The sequence below is a fragment of the Buceros rhinoceros genome, unplaced genomic scaffold (genome assembly GCF_000710305.1).
Source record: "Buceros rhinoceros silvestris isolate BGI_N320 unplaced genomic scaffold, ASM71030v1 scaffold2031, whole genome shotgun sequence".
NCBI classification, from domain to species: domain Eukaryota; kingdom Metazoa; phylum Chordata; class Aves; order Bucerotiformes; family Bucerotidae; genus Buceros; species Buceros rhinoceros.
In genome coordinates this window covers 16,803-41,308 of record NW_010394613.1, presented here as the reverse complement: position 1 = coordinate 41,308, position 24,506 = coordinate 16,803, and the positions used below count along the sequence as shown (strand labels likewise).

Here is a 24,506-nt window from a genome sequence, read left to right as displayed (position 1 = left end):
AATGCCCCCCTTCTCAAACCGCGACATATGCCAAGATCAACCTTTAGTGCTATGCCCCCAAACCAGGTCTACAATAACTATCACAAAACAGCAGAATCATTTTGGTTCTAAGAGACCTTTAAGATCATGAAGTCCAACCATTAACCCAGCACTCTCAGGTCACCACTAAATAATGTCCCTCAACACCACAAGTACAAATACCTCCAGGGATGGTAACTCCACCACATCCCTGGGCAGCCTGTTGCAACACTTCACAACCCTTTCTGTAAAGAAATTTTTCCTAATATCCAACCCAACCTCCCCTGGTGTAGTTGGAGGCCATTTCTTCTCGTCCTATCGCTGTTACTTGGGAGAATAGACTAACCCCCACTTCACCATAACCTCCTTTCAGGTAGTTGTAGAGAGCAACAAGGTCTCCCCTCGGTCTTCTTTTCTCCAGACGAAACAAATCCAGTTCCCTCAGCAGCTCCTCATAAGACTAATTCTCTAGATCAGCTTCATTGCTCTTCTTTGAACACGTTCCACCACCTCAGTGTCCTTCTTGTAATGAGTGGTCCAAAACTGGACACAGTATTCAAGGTGTGGCCTCACCAGTGCCAAGTACAAGGGGACAATCGCTTCTCTACTCCTGCTGGCCACACTGTTTCTGATACAGGCCAGGATGGTGTTGGCCATTTCGGCCAGCTGGGCACACTGCTAGCTCATATTCAGTTGACTGTTGACCCATGTCCTTTTCTGCTGGGCAGCTCTCCAGCCACTCCTACCCAAGCCCGCAGCATTGCGTGTGGTTGTTGTGACCTCATACCACTGGCCTCAGTCAATCTATTCAGCCTGTCCAGAACCCTCTGTAGAGCCTCATGACCTTCAAGCAGGTCAACACATCTGCCTAACTTGGTCTCACCTGCAAACTTACTGAGGGTGCACTCAATCTCCTCATCCAGATCATTAATAAAGATGTTAAAGAGAACAGGCCCCAGTATTGAACCCTGTGAGACACTATTTGTGATCAGCTGCCAATTGCATTTAACTCCATTCACCACCAATCTTTGGGCCCGGCCATCCATCCACCTTTTTTATGCAGAGAAGCATATGCCTATCTAAGCCATAAGCAGTTTCTCTAGGAGAATGCTGTCAAAGGCTTTACTAAAGTCTGGGTAGACAACGTCCACAGCCCTTCCCTTGTCCACTAACCAGGTATGGAAGGAGATCAGGTTAGTCAAGGACCTGCCTTTCATAAACATAATGCTGATTTGGCCCAATCATCTGATTGTCCTGTAAGTGCTGCATGATGGCACTCAAGATGATCTGCTCCATGACCTTCCCCAGCACCAAGGTCAGACTGACAGGCCTTCAGTTCCCCAGATTGTCTTTCCAGCCCCTCTTGTAGATAGATGTATCTGCCCTCTGCTAAACACAAGGCTGTAACTCTCCTTGACTTTTCCTATGACCCCACACGAGTACTTCCTACACACTGATAGTGGGAAGAATCCAGCCTTTAAAAATAATGGGCCAGTGTGACATTTTAAAATTTCATCTCTAGAGATGTGATTCTTCTACCTTTGACAGATATTGTGCACGCCAGCCTGGAAGGGAGGATTTTCCTTTCCTGATTAAACATTTAAGAGCGGACATAGCATTTTGTTATTAAATGATTAAAGATAGATAGATATTAATTAGAAATGACATATTACATTATGCCCATATGCTCTTTTATCAATCTTAAACAGGTAATTACTTTACAGTAATAGCTCTAAAAGGAGCATTTCTCAGGGATGCATAACAACTCAGTACTCTCTGGAAGCAGGGCAATTAGGTAAAAATACCCTAGGGTAGAACCTAGTTGATCTCAACATCATTTAAAGTTAATACAACCACGGCACCATAGCCTAGCCAAAGAATTGGGTCTATGTGGTGCATGTCTGTCTGCAATACCTCAGTCAGCCTAAGAAGTCAGTATAAAAAAGCAAAAGCAATGTATATTATTCTGTTAGACACATACAGTGCTTGAACTCTTATTTTAAAAGTGTTTAAATGTGCACAGACATTTAAATGAGGAAGAGAGAAAAATATTATATTTCCTGTACAAAACCAAAATTGCTGTCAAACTGATTTTCTGGGTTTTCTTTCCCCCTGCCCACATCCCGCCCCTCACCCCCCGCCCCCAAGCAGCGTGGGAAGAAATTGAAATGTAGTATCATCTTCTAGGAGGTACACCCCCTCAGTTGGAGAACTACTATTATGAACTCTTTTATTTTCTCCTCGTAGCTGATACAATCACCTTTTCAGCAAATACGAACATTTGCTGAGAAGGATGGAAGCAAAGCACAGATGCTACAGAAACATGCAGATACTTCTATTCAATGCCAACTCTTTCATCACTCTTCTCTCATCTACTACTGGAATTCTGTTTTCTAAATAATAAAAAAAAAAAGCCTTTTTGATCTTCACATTTTGTTTGTGCACTTAATGTCTGAAGGTTCTTCTGCATGACTGTGCTTGTATACAAAAAATTTGGCATATAAAACGGTACCTGCATAGCAAAACCTGCACATAGCCTCTCTAAACATAGCCCAGAGAACTTAAGGTAAATTCTGCAGAAGATAATCACCTTTTAATACATAGCATAGAAGAAAAGTTCTCAAAATCTCTAAAGGAAATGCTCTCTAGATCAGCTTCATAAATCCTTAAACAGTACTAAATCTTCTGCCATGAAAAGGTTTTACAAGACCCTTTGAAGAAAGTGTAGAAAGTAATCTCACAATCTCTGTGTACATTTCCAGTATTAGCAGAGCTTCTCTTTGACAAGCCTGTATCTATAATAATTACAGTTTGCATAAAGCATCAAGTACAAAGTTACTACTCTTAAATATGTCAAGGCAGACTTGCACATTCTGTTGGGAGCATCGTAACTTCCTTGCATATGATTGTGGAAAAGTTGCTACTGAAACGGCTTTTAAAAATTATGTTTATTAATTTCTATCCTTTAAAGAAAAGCGAGTAGCAAGGAGGACATAGAGATTACATACAGAATAATAAAAAATTAAAATTATTTAATTTCAGTTATTTCAAATCTAGGAAAAGAAAAATAGTGGCTATTTCCCATGTATTTAAAAATGTAATTACAAATTTTATTTACACAATCAATTAGAGGAAGTCATTCAGAAAGAAAGACCATCTCTGGATTCTTAAAAACTTTGGATTCTTTACAACTGGATTCTTTAAAAACTCATGGCTTTGCTAAAAGCAGAGAAAAAGTAACATGGTACTTCCAACACTAAGGTATCACGTGGCAAAAGAAGGCAGTAAGATTAGCATTTTTTGTAATAATCTTTAAAATTAAAAAAAAAAAAAAAGTAATGATCTCAGAAAGTCAGGAGCAATACAGCAATGTCTAAAACAGTAACCAGCAGAAGGGCAAGGGTAAAATCTCCCATAACCTTATGCATCCACATCTGCTCTAGTTGTCAGGACTTTTTTTATCATCTGTGGAGAGAAACACACAGATTTAGGGTGCAGTCCTTCTGGCCTACGTCAGTCATTTACACCAGGGAGATGATGAGCCACGTGCTAGAAGGCACAGCTTCTCCTCGCCCCGTTACAAAGGAAGGCTGGCTGACTTGCTCAGATGTAGATGTATAAAGCTAAGGAGATAAATCCAAGCCAATAGTCTGATATGGTGAAACAGCAGTTATGCTTTTATCATGACCCGTTATTGGACATTCCAGTACTTCAAAAAAGCATTCGAGGATAAACTTGCAACATAAAGACATCAAATTAAAAGATGTCAAATTGGATACAGTGAGCCTTTTAAGCCAGCAGCACTGAAATATTCCAGTATTTATACACTACCTGTAATATTCAGTATTTATAAAATACCTGTAAAATATAATCAACATATCAGGAGAAAAGAGTCTGTATAACTGTTCACAAAATGTGCTTTAGCAGAAACAACACAGGCCTAGTTCTAACTCTCACAAGTGTATATCACACTGAGCTCCAGGAATTAAGTCAATCTATATGGTATGAAAAAACATGGTAAGATGAAATGGCATCAATATACAGGCACCTTCTGTTCAGCGAAGGAAAAAACTGCCAAATGTATTCAAAATGTATACTGTTTCAGTGTAACAACCTTTGAAACCAACTTAAGTGCAGGAACATGCAAGTCCAAATGTATGACATACCCTTGAAGATGTTTAACCAAGATCTATAACATGCTTCTTTCTCTCTCTCAAAAATACCCCAAACCCACAAAAAATCTAGACGATATGTATAGCATATGTTTAAAATATTTTAACTAATAAACATAAAAACTAATTTTAAATTATATTTAAGTATTTAAAGATCTGTATTGTGAACTTTTTTTAAAGTAAAAATCTTTGTAACTTTATTAAGTTACATGATTATTTCCAACAAATTTTAAAATCACTGGGCAACATCTATCCAAGTTGATCCTAAATTTCATCCTCTGGAGCCAGATTCATCCATCACTCAAGGGAGTATATTCACTGTTATGCCAGACAATCTGATTTAATGCAGTTTCCACACCTCTATCTAAAGAGATGTTTAAAGAAGATGAGTCCTGAAATTAGAGAAACTACTTGTCTCTCTTCTTGTAAGCAACTACTTGTTACTTGCAATTAAGGTAAGTTTACACTGCTCACATACAGACAATTTGGAACTGAAAAGAGCTGTACCACAAAACATAGACTAGGAGCTGGAGCTGTTGTCGCTAGCTGGCAGACACCTGGAGATTCTGGGACCCTGCTACATAAGGGAAGTAAAGGATGACCACATTACACATACTAAAGATGTTCTGAGAACAAGAAAAAGCTATTATCTGCATTCCATCTTTTGGTTTGCATCAACCTCCCACTGAAATAAATGAGCCTTTGAAAGAAAGTCCTGTGGAGTCATTTTTAAAGGAAGTCTGCAATTTCCAGACAACAACAGAACCTAATTCCAATTTTTACATTTATCTTTGTCAAAATTGAAAAAATGTATCTGAGTCCATAAAGTAAAAAAAAGGAAAAGTGATTGGCTTACACGTGGACTCTCTAATGCTGTTGACTAGAAAAGTTCCCTACTGCTGTGATTTCAAAGTTAGTTGTACAGCAAAATTGTAATGCGAGCCTACAAAACCCTCCCTGTTCATATCACCGTGCTTTCCATTTGCACAAGCTGTCACTAGCTGCAACACAGCTCAGGCATGTCCACATGCCCAGTGTTGACAAACACAAGCTCATTTTCCCTGTACAGTCATTGGCTTTGAACCAGCTGCATTAGTTCTGTAGCTTGCACACAGCTTATCAGCTCAAGCACAGCGCTGTGTGAACACAGCACACAGCTTTCCAGCCAGACGTGGCTTGAGTCCAAGGAGCTTGGAGCACAGGCAAAGAGTGTGGATCTGTCTTAAGCACCCTCACCATGGCAGATGGATGGAGTTACACACAAAGAAACAGATTGCATTTGCTCCATTTGTAGTATGTGCTTGTCATCCAGAAGACAAGATATAATGAGGTCATCATTAAAAAGAAGACGGTTGCCTACCTGTGCCACGCAATAAAACACAACAGCTCTTTCTCTAGGTATTAAAATCTGAGATTGTTGAAAGACACCACCATGTTGTAAATATTGGCCATAAACGTTTTCTGCAGCTCACTGCTGCACATTTGTATTCCAGTAGATGCTAAGTTTATCATTTGCTTTGCAAAGGTGAGCATTTACAGGTTCCTTTTAAAACTGTCTTGATCTGTATAGTCTAGATACTAGTCTAGATTACAGAAATCTCATCTTTTAAAACATCAATGTATTTTTATTGACAAGCTGCGCATTCCTATTCCTAGGCTTTTCAAAGCGAGTCTCTGCTAAAATTCAGATAATGTGAGGGCTCTGTGGTATGCTCCAACAGCTCACACTCTCAGCTGTCAAAGGACTGCTGTGGAGGTCAGCTCTGTTGGCAGGCTAGATTCAGCCTACTATGCCAGTGAAACAACCTATCCAGTCCCACCCTCTTGCTCCTTCACTAAGCCTTGCAGGGAATATTGCAGTTTTCCTCAGTGACCCTGTCTGACGACTCTAGGCCATTCAGCTACTGTAAAAGAGCACAAGTGGGAGCAAATTTTTCACCCCCACATCCTGTGATTACACTGATGATATGCTGCTTTATCCCTTACTTGTGTTGGCTATATATACCATCAGAAGGTACACAAAAAGGATTCTAAAAACATAGCATAGGCGTTATTCAGGTGAATACATTGCTACAACTTACTTTCATTTTGATATTTTGTTGTAGTAACTTGGAATTATATGCACAATTGTTCTAATAGATTTTATTACATTATGTCCGATTTGACTTCCTGAAGTGTATTCTACCTTCTCCCTCCCCACCCTCACCATCAGGTTCTGAATTATGATATTGTAATTGCACTGTCTGTTATTTTGACTATGCTACCACTGTAATTTAGGTGTCTGCCATGTCAATGTCATATTCTTTCACCAAGCAAGACTGTGAATAACACTATACCACCATATACTGACTATGCATAACACCTCCTCTATCCCAAATTTCAACACTTAAAAAAAAAAAAAGATTAGAAGTCCACATGAGTGACTTACTTTTGCATTCAGAGGGCACACAGACAGTGCACTCCTAAAAAGCTGTTCTTCTGACCTCCACTGACTGCTGCGGAGTGCACAGCGCATAACATTTATCAACAAGATTCCAAGTACTGCCACGGCAAGGATTTTCTTAAGGAAAGAGACACAAGTTAAGAAACAAACCATTCAATCAAAGCACTTCACCACCCCCTTTACTGATTGTTTTCATGGTACCTTTTTCTTGGCTTGCTTACTCAAGAGACTAAATCCATATGTAAACAGAATACAATATCCAATACTGGGGAGGTAGATGACTCTCTCTGCAATAACAAATCCTACTCGGAAGAACAGATTACTTGCAGGAAGAAAAGGGATAATAAGAAATCCAAGTCCCAGTGAAAGGATTCTGCAAACAAGAAAGAGATTCTCAAATTAACCACAAGTCTTAACAAAAGTACCTTTTCCACTTAACATACAACCTGTATTTAAAGACTGTAGAAGGATATGCGTATGGAACAGGGCATTCAAAAGCAGCCTTTGAGAGTTACTAACAAAATCAGTGTAAATTTCAGTGAGGTTTTGACACTTCATTCCATCAAGTGCTTTCTAAATTCTAGCTATAATTACCAACATTCAGGATTCCAGGCCAGAAAAATGGCCTCATGACACATTAATTACATAATTCCTAGTTAAAATACATAGGCAGGAAAAGCGATGGTAAAAGCTACCTGTCTATTTTTGGAAGTAGTAAGACATTAACGGGAAAAATACAGGTCACTGTTAAAGTCGTAATTTAGGTACACATTTTACTGCAAGAGTGTTTTCTTTCCTAACAAATACATCAATAGTAGAATCCATTGTGGTTAACCACTTGCAAGTTAGCAGAGAGGGCAGTTTGTCTTCCTTGTTTTAGGTATCTATGCGAGGATGAGTAGTCCTCAGCAGGTAACTCTTTATGGACAATACAGACCTTCGAAAACTGAAACTAGGTACCTCACTTTCACAGAGCTGATGTAAGGGAATATGAACCCCAGGTCTGTGTCACGTGTTTGGTATGAAGCCCAGAGGCACAGTAGTTTTCTGCTCTAATGTATTATGAATAAACCTCTATACTGTCATGTAGATGTGTCCTCTTACTCTTTTCTCACCCCCGAGAGTTCTAGGCCTTCACCATGCTTTCTGTCTTTCCTTTTTACTAAAATACTGTCCAGCAATATAGGCTTAGTGAATTCTGGTTTTAGTAGAGCGCTCGACATCACTCGTAGCAAGAATCCTACTCCTCAACAAAGTTACTTTACCTGTGCAAATGAATATGGGAACAGAAGAGAGTAAGACAGGTGGGAAGTTGACATTTGAGGGGACAAAGAGGAAGAGATGAAATTACAGAATACCACAGAAAAGAAAGTATTCAGCACTGAACAACAGAATGACCTCATTGTGATTGAACTGTTGAAAAATTTAAAAAAACTGAGAAATTAATTATACATAAAATCCATGGGAACAGAAACTGAAAAGTTAAAGAGGAGGCCTCAGTGAACAGAATAATTTACAACAAATTTTTTAGTTCCTTTGGGTAAAGTACAAGTTGCTTCCTCGGTAGATACTATGATTCAAGAGTTTACTTTTTAACTGTATGGCCACGGCCAGCATTTCTTCCTCCTTTCAAGGCCCATCTCTCTTTCATTATTAGGAGACAATTAAAGGAGATGATGACTTGTAAAAAGTAGGGTCAACAACATACATAATTTCCCACTCTGCTCTGAGCACATATTACTTTTTAACCACCTACAGTGTTAAGGATCTCAAAATGCCATTTCAGGAGAAAAACAAAGCAGCTATCCATACCTCCTCCTCCAACTCTGTTTCCCACTAGTCAGTATACAGTAATGGGCCCAAATTGGGATAAAACTGTAATGACAGCTATTAATATTTATTTGAACTGCATTTGCTAGACACTGGTTCCACTGAATTGTTAAAATCATCAGTTCTGGATTTAACAAAATAATACTGTACTCAAGTTGCCAGGCATTTAAAATTCATCACTGTCTCTTACCTTCTCTTATAGCTGTCTTCTGAGCACAGAGCTTGGCATATCAGACCAATTAGGCAGAACCAAAGTGCTGCTAGTGCAATTATCCTCCAGTCACTGACGGATTTAATGAGGGGTATGCAGCCCATTGACCAATCAAAACACAGCCACCAGGGACACAACAGCAACCATGCATTCAATGAATAGTAGTAATTATAGTTTATAGCCTGTCAGTCAAAAAGAAAACAAATATTTATCTGATACTAAACTTAAGGAGCCAGCGGCAATTTTAGTTTCTCTCTCTGCTGTCATTTCCCTTATCACAAAATATATCTTATACAATGAAGAGGCCTTAAACATTGTTAGACTATGACTAGTTACATATCCATTTATTTAACAGATATGAAATAATTTTTAAATTTTTTTTAAACACAGCTAGGTGGCTCTCCTAGTCGCAGCAAGGAAATGCAATTCTGTGCTGTCCAACCAATCCACATGTAAAAAGAATAATCCCCTACAATAGGAGAAAATGTCAAAAGACAGCATGCACTGTCTTCGCCTTCATTCTCCATCTCCAGAAAGAGCCTTAATGCGGTAGAGTTATAAAGCAGGCCATACTCCAAATGCACTAGACCAGAACTTTATGCTGTTTTCTTCACTTGTGAAAGAACAGATGGGAGTCAAGCACAGTATGTGAAAATCCAGCAAATGCTAAATCCTTGCATGCATGGGAAAAATAGCGAGTAAATGGAAATGTATTTCAGTGTGTGCAGAGCATGCTAGATTGAATGAAAAGAGTATACAGGGTATACAATTTTAAAAAATTGCAGAAAATCATCACAGTGCCACAACTGAAGGTGACTCATCATGCATCTTGAAATGTAAAGACTGCCCATTTCACTGTTTCTTTGAAGCACAAAAAAGAAAATTAAATTTGATGATAAAGACAAACGTTCTGAGCTGGCCAGAAAAAAGCAACTTCATAACTTACTCTCACAAACAAGCTGTCTGCAAATGAAGCTGGGTTGTCTACTTCGGTGAAAGCCGGTGGCCCTGTGCCCATGATCCTCCAGCGTATATAAAGTATACTGGCCCCTCCAGACATCAGAAGAGTTATCCTGAAAAGCAGTCCCTTTCTTAAAAGCCCAGCATTCTACAGGAAAGAAAGGAAAAAAAACACACCAGTCATACAAAAACCACTATTTTTTCTCTTTCCCACCACAATCACATTCTTTTCACCCCTATCTCAGAAAGAAGTTATTCCTATGCCTTTTTGCTATTAGCTGTCATTTTTATTATTTTCGTAGTTACTAGAAAGCTCTGAAACTTTACTGTGCTTTCATTGACTAATTGAAAAACGTATTTTGCAAATATGTATGTCTGCCTCAATCAGAAAATAAAACTTTTTTATTCAAGAAGTGTCTCGCCAATTAGCAAGCACCATCATAGTTATTTAGGAGATCACTATTAGTTATTTCTGAAAACTAAAAAAAAAAAAAAAAAATTTTAAAAATTAAAGAAATAGGCTTACTGCACAAAGACAGACATCCAAGAGTGCTCTGGCTGAAGATATTTATTCTCTAAAATAGTGTAAAAGTTAAGTTTAAAAGCAATATTCGTACGGGTTTTAAATATTTGTAGTTGACAACAGAGTTGTGAAATATTTAGCTGAATGCCTAAGGATAAAGAAGTTTGTAATGTTGATTTTAAATAAATTAGATCTTGTGCTCAAATGGGTACTTCCAACTTACACATCTCAGTAACCAAAGTCACTACAATGAGGTTTATAGGAAAACCATTCTAAAAACTGTTTTTGGAAGAAAATTATGCTATGAAGGAAAACAATATAGCGACAATTTAACTGCCTCATGACAGATGAACTACACAAAACCTCTTATCCCAGGCTTCATTTCATTTAACAGTACATGCAGCTTCTTAAAGGGCAGTTTTCACAAATCACCACAAAAATCTCTTAGTAGGCAGAATTTTAAAAGTGGAAGAAGTGTTATCATGATCATCTTTGATTTAGAGTTAACTGAAATCTGGCATGAAACTGAAACTTGTCTCAGTTGAAAAGAAAAAAATCTGCAAGTACAAGAATTTAAGATCTGCCTTTCAACAAAACAACACAAAACAAAACAGATTTTTGTAGGTGGCAGGAGCCAAAATGAATACTTCTATTACAAGAAAAAGGCACATTTGATGTTTTCTTCACCCAGACAGAACTGTGTAAAAGTCACAAAACAGAAGCATGGTATTTGAGCTCTTCGTGCTTAAAAGAGCAATCCTCCAAAAAGGTTTGACTCTGACACATTTCACAGAATAGTCTGGGTTCAAAGGGACATTTAAACATCATCTAGTCCAATCCCCCTGCCATGGACAGGGACATCTTCAACTACATCAGGTTGCTCAAAGCCCCGCTCAGCCAGGCCTTGCACACTTCCAGGGATGGGGCATCCACAACTTCTCTGGGCATCCTCTTCCAGTGCCTCACCACCCTCATTGTAAAGAAATTGTTACTGGTCAAAGAGTGGAACAGGTTTCCTAGGGAGGTGGTCAATGCCCCAAGCCCATCAGTGTTTAAAAGGCATTTGGACAATGTCCTTAATAACATGCTTTAACTTTTAGTCAGCCCTGAAGTGTTCAGGCAGTTGGACTAGATGATCACTGCAGGTTCCTTCCAACAGAAATTATTCTATCCTATTCTTATTCTACCTAAATCTACTCTCTTTCAGTTTAAAACCATTGTCCCCTGACCTGTCACTACAGGCCTTGGTAAAAAGTCTCTTTCCATTGTTCTATATATTGAAATGCCACAATAAGGTCTCCCCAGACCCTTCTCTTCTCTAGGATGAACAACCCCAACTCGCAGTCTTTCTTCATAGGAGGCGTGTTCCTTACCTCTGATAATATTTGTGGCCCGCCTCTGGACCTGCTCCACATCTTTGATCCACCCTAGAACTGGATGCAGTACTCCAGGTGAAGTCTCACAAGAACAGAATAGAGGGAAAGAATCACTTCCTTCCACCCGCTGGCCATGCTTCTTTTTACGCAGGCCAGGACGCACTTGGCTTTCTGGGCTGTGAGCACACATTGCAGGCTCCTATCCAATTTTTCAACCACCAGTACCCCCAGGTTCTTCTTCACAGGGCTGCTATCAATCCATTAATCCCCCGGTCTGTAATGACATTGGGGACTGCCCCAACCCATGCACAGGAGACCTTGCACTTGGCCTTGTGGAACCTCATGAGGTAAACATGCGTCCACTTCTCAAGCCTGTTGGGGTCCCTCTGGATAGCATCCCATCCCTCAACTGCACCACTCAGCCTGGTGTAATGTGCAGATTTGCTGAGGGTGAACTGAGTTCTACTATGTCACTGATGAAGATATTAAATAGTACTGGTCTGAGTATAGACCCTTAAGGATACCACTCATGGTTTCCACTTGGACATTGAGTCACTGACTGTAATTTTCTGGATGCGGAAATCCAATTAATTCCTTATCCAACTAACAGTCCATCAGTCAAACCCATATATCTCCATTTTAGCAGCAAAAGTGTTGTAGGGTATCATAGCAAAGGCCTTACAGAAATTCAGGTAGATTACATCAGCAGGTCTTCTCTTGTATACTGATGCAGTCACTCCATCATAGTTTAGTCAGGCATGATCTGCCCTTGGTGAAGCAACGCTGGCTCTCTCTAATCACATCTGTGTCTTTTATATGTTTTGACATAACTTCCAGGAGGATCTGTTCCATGATCTTGACAGACACTGATGTGAGGTTGACTGGCCACTTATTCCCAGGGTCCTCCTTATGACCTTTTATTTCCAACACTTTAATTCTGAACTGGAACTACTTTAGTCCCCTACAGCTCTAGACTCCTTCCTTGTCATATGCTAGTTGACATTACTCTCATTATATGGCAAAATTCTCCAGCATTTCTATTTGCTGCTGGAAATACTCCTGCAATCCTTACTTAGCCAATCTTGGTCAAATATACTATTTCAGTTCTAAAGATTCCACTTTCGCCGATTTCCCTCTGTAGCTCCTCATTACACGCTTTGCAAAGTATTTTAAAAGCCTTATAGGACTTGTGCTGCTCAACAACATGAGCAAGACTTCTCTGCAGTGATCGAAGTCGATCGATTTATTGATGACTGATCGATAAAAAGTACAATGAATACTCCTTGGTGAACCTTGGATGGGAGAGGCAAATGATTTAGCTGGTAGGCTATTGGTCTATCTAGTTGCTATCAATCATTCACCTGAGGCTGTTTCGTGATTTGCTTGCCAGTGCAAATACTAGCTGCCAGCTTCCACTTGAGCCAGTTCTAGATAAAGTGATATCAACAAAGGTCAGAAATTTGATCCTTAGCCGCAATCAGTTCTTACGTGTTTTCTTTTAAACTCCCAAGCTGCTAGCAACAACCAAGCTGCTGTTTGGTAACCGAAAAAACAGTGCAATACTTTAGTGGGAGTGGCAAAGCAGACATAATTTTTTAATGTACTGTTTCAAATGTTTAACTATCTCATTTGAAAATCTGAATAAATACCTCTCTCTTTACTTTGACCAAACCCTGTTAAACAATCATTTCAGCTACTGACCCTGGAAAAATTGTTGCATCAAGAAGTCAGCTCTTCTACACCATGAGTTTAACATATTGAGAGAAGTGTGGAATGGATTCACTATCCAGTGCAATTCTAATACTATCCTGTTAATATTCATATTGCTGCAAAGATGTCATGGAACATTGCCTTACTAGGCTGACTGAAAATACCTCTATTTCTTTTTAATTCTCAACAACAAAAAACCTGTCAGAAGTTGTATGGCTGTCTTTTAGTACATGAATGTCTAAACGACCAGAATGAACAAAACCTCTGAGGACTCACCTCCAGTGACTTGTCCTTATGTAGTAACTTTTGCAGAAGCTCCAAAAGGTTTAGCTTGTTAATCACCAGTGCATCAAACACTGCATTCAAACCCTAAGCAACCAAGTAAAAAATAAGAGCATAAGATGGAGCAGCTAATGAAAATTTTTTTTAAAAATACATCTTAAATTCTACTTCTACCATAAGTATATCTTAATTCTGATTCCAAACAAATAGAGAGATACGCTCATAGTAAAGATGGCAGAACGGTAAATTGAGAACGTGAACTCAATGAGTAGAATATCATGTTACTGTAATGAGGATTCTCCTGCTACATGGAATAACCCTTCAGGGAGTACCACGTACCAGCAAGCTAGACTCCATATGCATAGTCACAACAGCATTCTGCTTTTCGTCTTCTTTCCCACATTCTGCAGCATAAACGCTGCAGTCAAAAGGCAAGGCTTCTGTCAGTAAGGTGGAGTTTCTTTAAGCCTTCTGCTTATTTTTTGCTGTTCAGCATGACTGTCAGGTTTTGTAAATAATATTTTTAAAGGGTACATACATTGTCACAACAAACAAAGGCTCAGAAAGATTTAACACATGTATCAGGCTTGATTTTCTTGCAATTACACCAATATACACAGTGGAGATGCTGCGAAGTTCTATGTGACATTAGTCACTACACATAAAACTAGAGCATATTCAGTGCTTTGCAAGACTACATTTGTACATAATACCCTCAAGCAAGAGACCAAAATGTACCCGGGGTGATTCTGTTGAGGTGACTTCAATGTTTCAGCCATCACCAAACATGACAATCCTTGAATATTTAGCCCATTATCCTAATAACTTTGGAAATAACCTCAACAATTCTAAAGACTAAATGCAAAAAAAAAGTCAAAATAGTTCTAGGTGAGGCAAAGAGTTAGTACACTGGGGGGCCACAAGTTTCCTTCTAACTTTCAAAAGAAGAAGACAGAAAATAGGTTAGAGAGTGCCACGGTTCCACGTAGAAAAGCCACCTGGCAGTTAAAAGGCTTTTGTTTCACTTGCATGGACATAGGAAAGCAGGAATCCTGATGAAAAAGTCACTCAGCCTACAAACAATCTTTTAATGTAAGCCCTTCATTCTTGTGACCCATGCCCCTCAGCACAACAATAAATAAAATCATCCTCATAATGCAACAGCAAACAAATCAAAAACCTAGATCCAATACCAATTCTGTGTCTTCCAGCTCAAATTATTACTTCATACCACTAAAGGAAATAATCACACCATGTTTTAAGAGAATTCCTTGTGTTTTCCTTACAGACACTTTTGAAAAAATACTTCACCCTACAAACATTTATTCAAAAATCATGTTCCAAAGCAGGAAGCTTTCTGCAATTTCTTCTCCTTTTTCTAGCAAGGACAAGAGGGTCCTTGCTGTAAAGAATTATTCTGATTCTGTTGCTTTATCTTTGCCAGTTAAAGCTATAAATTGGATTTATTTGTAGAAATATAGGGGCATATAAAAGGCAAAAACCAGAGATGCAGCATTTCAGGTCACTGATTTGGTCACCCAAAACAGAGTGTCTTCACTGAAGTAATAAGAAGCAAGACAACAACGAACATGAACAGTAACTATATCTGTTTGCATAGACAGATCCTTAACTAAGAGACAGAAGGAAGAGATTCCACATTAGAAATGCATAAACAACAGCCCTACTTCTAATTAAACTCCTCACAAAAGCAAGAGGGTGGAGCTTGTAATAATGCTCTCCTCCGGTTACATCTTTGTTCACTAGCCTTCAATGAGCTTTATAGTCCTGATAGCTTGACAATTACATTCAAAAACAAGGTCAATGAACTTGATATGCAATGAAACTAACACTGTAAATATTTTCAATTTTGAAAAAAAAATACAGATATATGCAACCCACTTACAGCAGATAAAATGAAGAATTCCAACAGACTGATAGGGATACAGTGAACTCAGATCTATTAAAATGTTGCTCTTTGCCAACATTAACTAGTTGTCTGAACAGAACAAAAGGGCGTGCACATGATTAGCTGTGGAGAAGATGCATCTTTGTAGGCACCTGACAGATGCTGAGGTCAAAACTCAGTCAATAAAAGAATTCTTACCAGTATTGTAATTCCTTGTTCTTTGCACAGCATGGCTACTGCACCTAGGATAACGCTCACCAGCACCCAGAATATAGAAAAATTATGTCCTTCTTTATCTGTCAAAACAAAGCATGCCATAACATTTTTATATATTTAAAGGTGAAGTTAGAAATCTAAATTAAAATCAGAATTTTAAAAATATACAGCATTAATCTCGTAATCAGTCAAGATCTGGATATACAGACTTAAAAAACAGGGCACCTCCTGCAATATGCTGGCATTTGTCCCTTACTGCAATCTTTTTCTATTCTCAGAGACATTAGAAATCTCCCTATTTGGTAGACGTTTTAGCCACATTAATTAAATGGCAGAAGCTTCACATAGCTTCCATAACTCATCATCTGCAAAGGTTAATTCCCAATATTTAGACACATTTATCATCCTTAGCTAGAGCTCTATCATTACAGGCTACTCCTTTCCAAGCTACCGTAAGAACAAGAAATTCTTTCTAATGGTTACACGAGGCATCACAAACGCAAACTGTTTTAACTGTGTTCTAATCTACAAAGGCACAATGAGCTGCTTCTGCAGGGCTGCTGCATTTAGCAAGTACCTCATGTCATTTCATTAGCACTGCAATGGAATGCCACGGAGCTCAAAAATTTCAGCATCTGAGCAGAGAAGCAGTTAGTTCTTGCACTCAGGAAGCAGTTTTACAGCAGGGTGAGGAACTCTGGGGTTAAGAGATCAAGAGTAACTACAGCTTCTACTCAAAGAAAGAGTCTTTAAAGACTCCATCATGTAGCTGATTTTAGGTACTACAAGCAGGCATTTCTGAGATTAATATAACAATAAGCCCTACTTCAGCCAAGGTACTATCACACACACAGTACATGGGTACTTCACATAACATATCTGTCACAACCCCTACTCCACAGGTGCAAGCAACAGAGGGAAGCAGTCTGCTCATTCAGAGGCAGTTTCTTGATTCAAGCAACGTGGGCTCTACAGGCATCACAAGAATCAATCTTTGACCCATGAAAAAACAAAGTTGAACTCTGCATTCACTGACTGAGTCCCTTTCCTACTTTCCTTAATCTTTAGAGCAGTTCTTCCCTGCTACTAATGCAGGTTTGACACTCAATTCTTAAACAAAAATGCAGTAATGGCCTATGGAAAGGGTAAATGGCAGAATTAAGATTAATTTCACCAGAAGTAGGCACCCACACCTAAGTTACTACACTAGGCTTCCTTTCTACCTGGTTGTGAGAAAGGACACCTTTAGGGATTAAGTCACCTAATTAAACGCAGTTGTCTACCTTTCAGAGAAGTACCTCACTCTCTTCACTGATTTTAAAAGGAAACTAGTATACTAGCTCAGATGTTGTTGGGTCAGATACAAAGCATAACCACAAGTGTGAAAAAGATCTGCTGACATTGGCCTTCTCTTTCATTCCAAGCAGACTACTACTTCTGTGGCAGAGGGCAGAAGTTTTCATAAAAATATGTGGAAGAAGAGGTTTAGAGGTTGCTTCTAGCACTCCTTTATTACCTAAGACTTAAAGCTTCAGTAAAGTGAATATTAAGATGTTTGAGATTCATCATCACTCCAATACCTACTAAACATTTGTTCCTTCTCCCTCCACTCCAAATTATGTCCTCACAGGTGAGTTGAGACTTAACACCAGAGGTACAGACATCATAAAGCTAAAATAAAGCCTTCTGAAGGAAAGAAGTCACACGCATCTCAGCAATACCGAAACAAAACATGGAAAAACAAAATAGATAATAACTAAAGAAACATTGCAACTAAAAAAAAAAAAGGCAATGAGGAAACTCCAGCTCACATCAGTTATACAGAAGAACAACTGAGGGTTGCACTTCATGGAGGAAATGGCTTCAAAATTCATTCTAAGAGTATTGCTAAGAATAAAAAGAGTCTGTCCTAAATTACATCCGTTGAAGGAGCTCTTCAACATTTCAGACTCTGCAATAAAAGAGACTGTTTGGATAGTTCTTAAAGTCAGGTTTGGTTTGGGTTGTGGCTTTTTTTTTTTTTCTCCTGTGGAAATCAAAACCTGAGAGAATGCGAAGATGGAAGACAAAGTAATTGACTGTGTTCCCAGAACGACAGTTGGTCATTCTTAGTGAGTGTAAAGGGGAGAACAGTGAACAAAGCCGACGGACTTCACCGAGTTTACTGAAGTATAGTTTCTTCTACAGAATGGTTTCTTCTTCCCAGAATCAAAATCTAGAAGGAACTCAGGACAACTAGGCACTTCTCAGAGAAGTGGTATTTGGTACACAAATACAAACTATTTTAACACAGAAGGTAGTGGGAAGTATATATAGTAAGAGACCAGCTGGTGATTCACAAATGCTCTGATGATTCAAAACCTAAGAGTAATAGGCAAAAAGGAATTAGGTCAAATTATCAAGGACAGGTGTAACAGCAGCACGCTCATACAGAAACAAACTCAGAAAGGTCACATCACAAAATGAGAAGAGGTGATGTATGCAAAGAACAAAGCCCATAATTCCATAGATATATTGGTAAGAAGAAGAGCAGCAAGAAAAGAGTTATTCCAATACTCAGTGGGAAAGAAAATGGACAATGCCAAGAAAACAGCGTTCTTTGCCTTTTTGCTTCATTTTTTTCACAGAGGTCAGCTGCAATCAGATGGCAAGCATAACATGAGCAGAAAGGGAGCAAGAAGAAAAGCAAAAATAGTGAACTATAAGACAAAGAATTTATAGATAAGTTAATCTGCTTTAATTTACAATAATTGGTTAAATTTAATCCAACAGGTCCTACATAACCCAGAGTAATTTCAACTGTTACCTCTGAGAAATCATGAAAAACACATGAGACTAAAATAAAACAATGCCTACATGCCTACTTTTAAAAGAGTAAAAGATACAAAAGGACAAGCTCCAAAGCTAAGATGATTGGTCCAAATTACCCCGAAAAAAACCCCACTTAGACAAAATATTTGATGATGAAGGGACTGGAGCATGTCTCCTATGAGGAAAGGCTGAGAGAGCTGTGACAGTTCAGCCTGGAGAAAAGAAGGCTCAGGGAATCTCAGTGGTCCTTAGTGACAGGACTAGAGAAAATGGCACAAACTGCAACACAGGAGGTGCTATCTGAACATCAGGAAACACTTTTTTACTTAGGAGGTGACCACGCACTGGCACAGGTTACCCAGAGAGGTTGTGAAACCTCCATCCTTGGAGATAGTCAAAAGTCATCTGCACAAGGTCTTGGACAACTGGCTCTAGGTGACCCTACTTGAGCGTGTCAGCTCAGGTGACCCTCAAAGGTCCTTTCCAATCTCAACCATTCTGTCATCAAGATCTCCTCCTGAAAACCATTACCTTTGTTCTGTTGTTTTCTTTTGAAGTCTCAAAAGGTCAATACAGTCATATACAGAATTGTAATATTATGAAAATTCATCAGTGATTAAACTTCAAACAGAAAAAAATTTAAATTAAGAGACGTTTTATCTTGTTCTTGTTCCTGGGTCAATATGCACAGCATCCCCCTGCCCGCGCCCCCTGCAGCAACTGCAGAAATCTCAGTGAACTAGTCTGAAAAGACCATTATTCTTTTTTTTTAACAGTGATTTGAAAATGTAAAGCACTCCATAAGTGCTAATTATTATTATGAGATACACACATGCCAACAGAAGTAATCAGTCTAACAAAGCACATTCCCCTGATACAGCACTGCTTCCCACCAGAAAAATCTTGTGTCAGAAAATGAAACCAATCTTTCGTTGGCACCTGTGCCTGGTTGAAACTGGTACACCATATTGTGAGTGGGCATTGTGCCACTCTCAGCAGATGGACAAAATTGTACGCATGCCAAAGAAATAGAGTACTAGCTTTTTTTTTTTTTAAGCTGGAAAAATACAGTGTTTCTATACAAAACCAAAAATGGTTGCTCAGATGGTCCCCCTTTAGGAACATGTTAAGTCCGAAAGTTGAGGAGATTCAATGAAATACCTATATAAACCATAAACAAGCCATGAGGGCTCCTTCATTTAGACTGCTAGATTCAAGTATAAGCATTTGTAGAGCAAGGATGCATATACAAAGTGTTTTACAATGTGGAATTAACTGATCCTAATTTTATGAGCAACACATTGATGATACACTCTGTCTTCCTAAATGCTAATCTTATTTTGAGAGACCTTATTTTGCAGTGTCCTAAATCCACTAGTCAATGAAAGCAAATTCCTTAGAAGTTAAGGATATGAAGAAAATACTACATTTAGAGTACCAAGCTCAGTCTTACTTTGAAGTCAAACTAACAATATCCCAGACAATTATCACCAATTCAGACATTTAGGCATTTAGCATCTCCTTCTTCAAAACTAATTGAGCAACTTAGGGCTCAACCAGGTGACAGCTTGAACTACTTTAAGAAGACACCATCTTTAGGTGAAACCCAGTAATTGTTTTTTTGAAAGCACTTACTCCTTTGAAAGTTGAAGCAAAGTAAGTTATGTTGAACTCCTGCAGGAAGTTTTAATTTTTAACCAAAAAAGATCACAAATGCTAATACATTCCATTGATGAGCCTTGCCTGTGGGGATGGTATCTTCCAACTAAACTACTACAAATACTCATCTAACCAAGTTCTAAGGTTTCCCTGCTTGTGAATTGCTAATCAAAGAGGAAAGAACTACCTAGTCTTAAGAGATCACATAAGAATCCACTGTTAGAATTAACTTAAGCCTGAGATCTCCTTGTGTGTCTCAAAATGTACACAGTACTGCAGCTCAGTTCAGTGTTTGACTTAATAATGGGATTACAATAGCAAATGCCATTCCTAAACATACTCGAACATCTCAAACTCATTACATATAGGCTATAGTAAAGGAATCATCTGTCCCTGAACGACACCATCTTGGACAAGCAAGAGTTACCACTAATTAAAAAAAAACACAAACAGTTACTGTTTCTCTTCTGCCCACTAAAATAAGAAAATTGTTAGTTTTTCCACATACAACTATTCCCTTCTGATGCAGAGCACAGTTGAAAAATCAGAGCTCACCTGTTTAATAATAGTAAATACCTCTTGATCAATTGCAAAATAGCTAACAAATTCCCTGTATCTTAACAATGATCTCTTTCACAAAGGAGACTTAAACATTTTTAATCTCTAGGAAAACCTCCATAATACAAACCTCCAATATTCACAAAATTTATCGCTACAGTCTACTTCACATGCTTTATTAAATTAGCAATGCACTAGTAGATGATTAACGGGCGACTACACAGAACAGAACAAAACAGAAACACACAACCAGAACAAAGTAATTTTTAAAAGGCATATGAATAAACAGTTGATCCCCTATTTAATATCCGGGCCAATACTATTCACATGAAGCAATCCATGAACTCATCCTTTTACACCACTCAGAGATCAGCAATGCAGATGGCAAATACGTGCAACTGGATCACTGTCAAAGCTGAGGACAAAGGAAGGGAAAATGAATACCACAGCAGTCAATCGCCTTATCAATTCCCAGAGAAGCTGCATTAAAATTCAACAAAGTTAATAACCCACAATTCCCTTCAGAACATACCTACACAGTTGTCAGCTCTTGCTGTCTCCAAAGCCTATGCAGTGGATTTGTCCCCACAGTTGTGTTTTAAAACAGCAGGACAGAATGAGAACAACAGATTAGTTCCTTGCAAATATAAATGTTATCCTATCAAAGATGGTAACATAAAAAACTGTATATAGGGAAAAAGTAACAGAATTGTAGAACTTCGGTAAGACATAATTATACCCCGCGTAGTGTGTTAAATGTTTATACTTAAAAAAAAAAAAATGCAACAGATTCTGGCTAAAGGAAACTCTACCCAAAAATGCACCAATACCACAAATAAACCACAACAGGCAAACAAGCTGCAGTATATCTTGAGCTTTACAAAATCCATTATTTTCCTTTGGAAGTTTTACAGTCTGACACTGATATTTTTCTGATCTCCTGACTGTTTTCAGTATTAAATATCCTCCTAAGATGTTTTAAGAGTCCTTACTTGCAAGTAAAAAAAAAACCCAAACCACCAAACTCTTACATACATTCACTTACACATCAGGTGAAAACAAGCACTAACCAGTCTCTCTTCTGTGACTTTTGTCTTCTTTAAAGAAGTCCAACAATGACAGTTCAACAACTACAGCTATACTAGTGAAACACAAAGAGATTCCAGGAACTTAGCTACACACAAATCTCACATTGTGCTGCTGCAAGAATAGTCAGGCTGCTTATGAAAAATTGGATAATCTATCTGTCTGATAGTAGCATTGGGATGCTGCTGGTGACAAAACAGTATATGTTACTCAGGACACAACCATATCAGTAACATCAGCTCAGAGCTTTTCAATGTTCATTTTATTCTGACAGTCATTCAAAGTTCACCAGTAAAAGCAAACCAGCATGAAACATGCTTTGATAAGCGTATTTGATAAGCAATAAAAACACAGTTCACGAATCCTGAAGGCCCTAGAGCTGTACCCTCTTTAAAGTACTCCAAAAGAGTCAAGCGACTATGCATCTATTAGTAACAATTTTGAAAATCCACCTTTGATAGTTCTCCTACTGCTCATAACTTAAGTGCTATATGCATGTGACAGACAAAGCCAGAAAAACAAGGGCGCATGCAGCTGACCTACACTATAGGGTCATGCTTGCCTAGCAGGACAAAAGGAAATAGGATATTAGAACAAACTGGTAGATCCCACTTTTCTGTAAGCTCATCATAAAGCAGCTCTATTTGATTGGAAATATAAGTCTGATGCAATGGAATGTACAGAGGATTTTCTTACTAATAAAGACTATTCCACAATGATAAATTGCCCTCTTGGTCTGACCTAGAAAGTGATGCAATACCAACTCTTAACCTGGACTAGAACTATCAATGTGTACTGGTGGTATCACACATGTTCTAGATCCTGTGGATTTGCTATCAGAAGGAAAACATTCTGGGAGAAGAAAGGGTATTTTTTTCTTTGCTGTTCAGGAGACATTGTTTAATTCTGTTCTTCAAACTATATGCGCATATTTTTAAAATGCTCGTTCTTTACCTATATTCAGAGAGAGATCAGCTTACCTTCGGGACTAAGATAGTTTTTGCTGTCTTTGACTTCCTCAATCTGTGCAGAATCAAACTCAGCTAAACTCAGATAAAAAGTTATTTACTCCTTATTTATCTTATTATTTGTGAATGGCTAGAAGAACTGTTCACAGAAGAAGGAAATTCATACCACCAAAACAGAGGCATGCAAGGGTAAAACTTCATATTTATTTTAATACAACAAAACCACTGGAAAAATCATGTTCTACTGCAGCCACTTCCCCATGTTTGGTTACCTTTCCCTAAAGCCTTTCATACAAACATAGAATCACAGAAAAGCCCGTGTTGGAAAGGGTCTCCAAAGATCATCTGGTCCAACTTTTTGTGGGAAAGGCAGCCTAGCACCCTGTCCAACTGCAACTTGAAAACGTCCCACGATCAGGACTCCTCCACATCTCTGGAGAGGTTGCTCCAGTGATTGATTGTTCTTATTGTAAAAAATATTCTTCTTGTGTCTCCCAGTGCAACTTGTAGCCATTGCACATGTCTTTTCCATTAGGCTCCTCGTGAAGAGAAAGCCTCCATTGTCCTTGTACCTGCCCTTTCCAATACAGACACTACCCTTTCCTGTACAAACACTAATGTTCTGCCTGATGGGTTGGACCAGCCTCCCCTCCCAAAGGAAAAATATTACAGCAAGAGCAGAATGGAAAACTGGTTGTGGTGATTGGTGGGGTTCAGCTAGAGGATACACGGGTACAGTGGACAACAGGATTGCTCTTTGGAGGAACTATGACAAGCTGGAGGAATAGCTGACAGAAGCCTCATGAAAATCAAAACCAGCATCATGCAACAGTCCAGGCTGAGGACTGCCTAGGCAGCAGCTCTGCACAAAAGGATTTCGAATTCCTGTCTGACAAGTTGAAGATGAGTCAGTAGTGTACCTTTGCAGCAGTGAAGAAGGTTAAATGCACACTGGACTGTACTAGCTACAGCATACCTAGCAGGTCAGGGAAGGTGGTTGTTCCTCTCTACTCAGCTCTTACGAGGCCACATCAAGAGTACTCTCTTCAGTGTGGTGTCCAACACAAGAAACAGATCAACAGCCTGGAAGTCCAGTAAAGAACCACTGAGATGTTTAAGAGGCTGAATAATATAACATAGGAAAAGAGGCTGATGAAAACTGGTCATGTCCTGTTTCCCCCCGCCCTAGTCTTGATTTTAACGACTCACCTGGATAAGGCCCCAAGCAATCTGATCTCTGAAGTTAATTCTGCTTTAAGCTGTTGGACTGGAGATTACCTCCAGAGTTTCCTTCTGACCTAATTTGCTCTATGATCCATGATAAAAGGAGGCCTGATTGCTCCATTGTAGCAGCTGCCTGCAATTCTGCCCAACTGAAGTGGCAAAGGAAATGCACCCTAAGTTACAAGTCTAGACTTCTTAAGCCTCTACACGACAGAGATTTTGGTACCTCTGGAAGACGTGAATGCCTAAGATAAGCTCTTCTTCTGACTGGCCACCAAAAGGAGTCTGTCTTTTTCCAGTGACTACACAGGAAGAGGGAGAGAAGGCTTTTAAGTTGCATGCCCAAGTTCGATGCTTAAGGTGACAAAGTAGGGAGACTTCCTGAAAGTTCAGCCAATCAAGCCTGAGGATACCATATACATAATGAACACCAAGTGAAGTGCAGCTGCCTTATGAGGCTGGAAGTCAAGTTTGCAGGGATACTAGTGGTAGAGACTTTCCGGGATTCATCCAAGAGTACTGAAGGAGCTAGGGGTTGTTATGGCAGGGGCCC

The 24,506-nt window shown here is 38.9% G+C and overlaps 1 protein-coding gene across 1 annotated transcript in view; it reads right to left on the bottom strand.

Moving 5' to 3' along the window:
• Nucleotides 1–6,605: 6,605 nt before the first annotated feature.
• The window catches only part of TMTC4 (transmembrane and tetratricopeptide repeat containing 4), a gene marked incomplete at its 3' end in the record, with an annotated part of 32,749 nt that continues 14,848 nt past the window's right edge, over nucleotides 6,606–24,506 (bottom strand). Inside the window, exons 5-10 of the mRNA XM_010145259.1 lie at nucleotides 15,630–15,727; nucleotides 13,520–13,612; nucleotides 9,621–9,782; nucleotides 8,654–8,856; nucleotides 6,835–7,006; nucleotides 6,606–6,750 (exon numbers count right to left, since the gene is read on the bottom strand). Of these exons, the coding sequence (XP_010143561.1) occupies nucleotides 6,606–6,750; nucleotides 6,835–7,006; nucleotides 8,654–8,856; nucleotides 9,621–9,782; nucleotides 13,520–13,612; nucleotides 15,630–15,727 (873 nt within the window). The remainder of the gene's footprint in view (nucleotides 6,751–6,834; nucleotides 7,007–8,653; nucleotides 8,857–9,620; nucleotides 9,783–13,519; nucleotides 13,613–15,629; nucleotides 15,728–24,506) is intronic.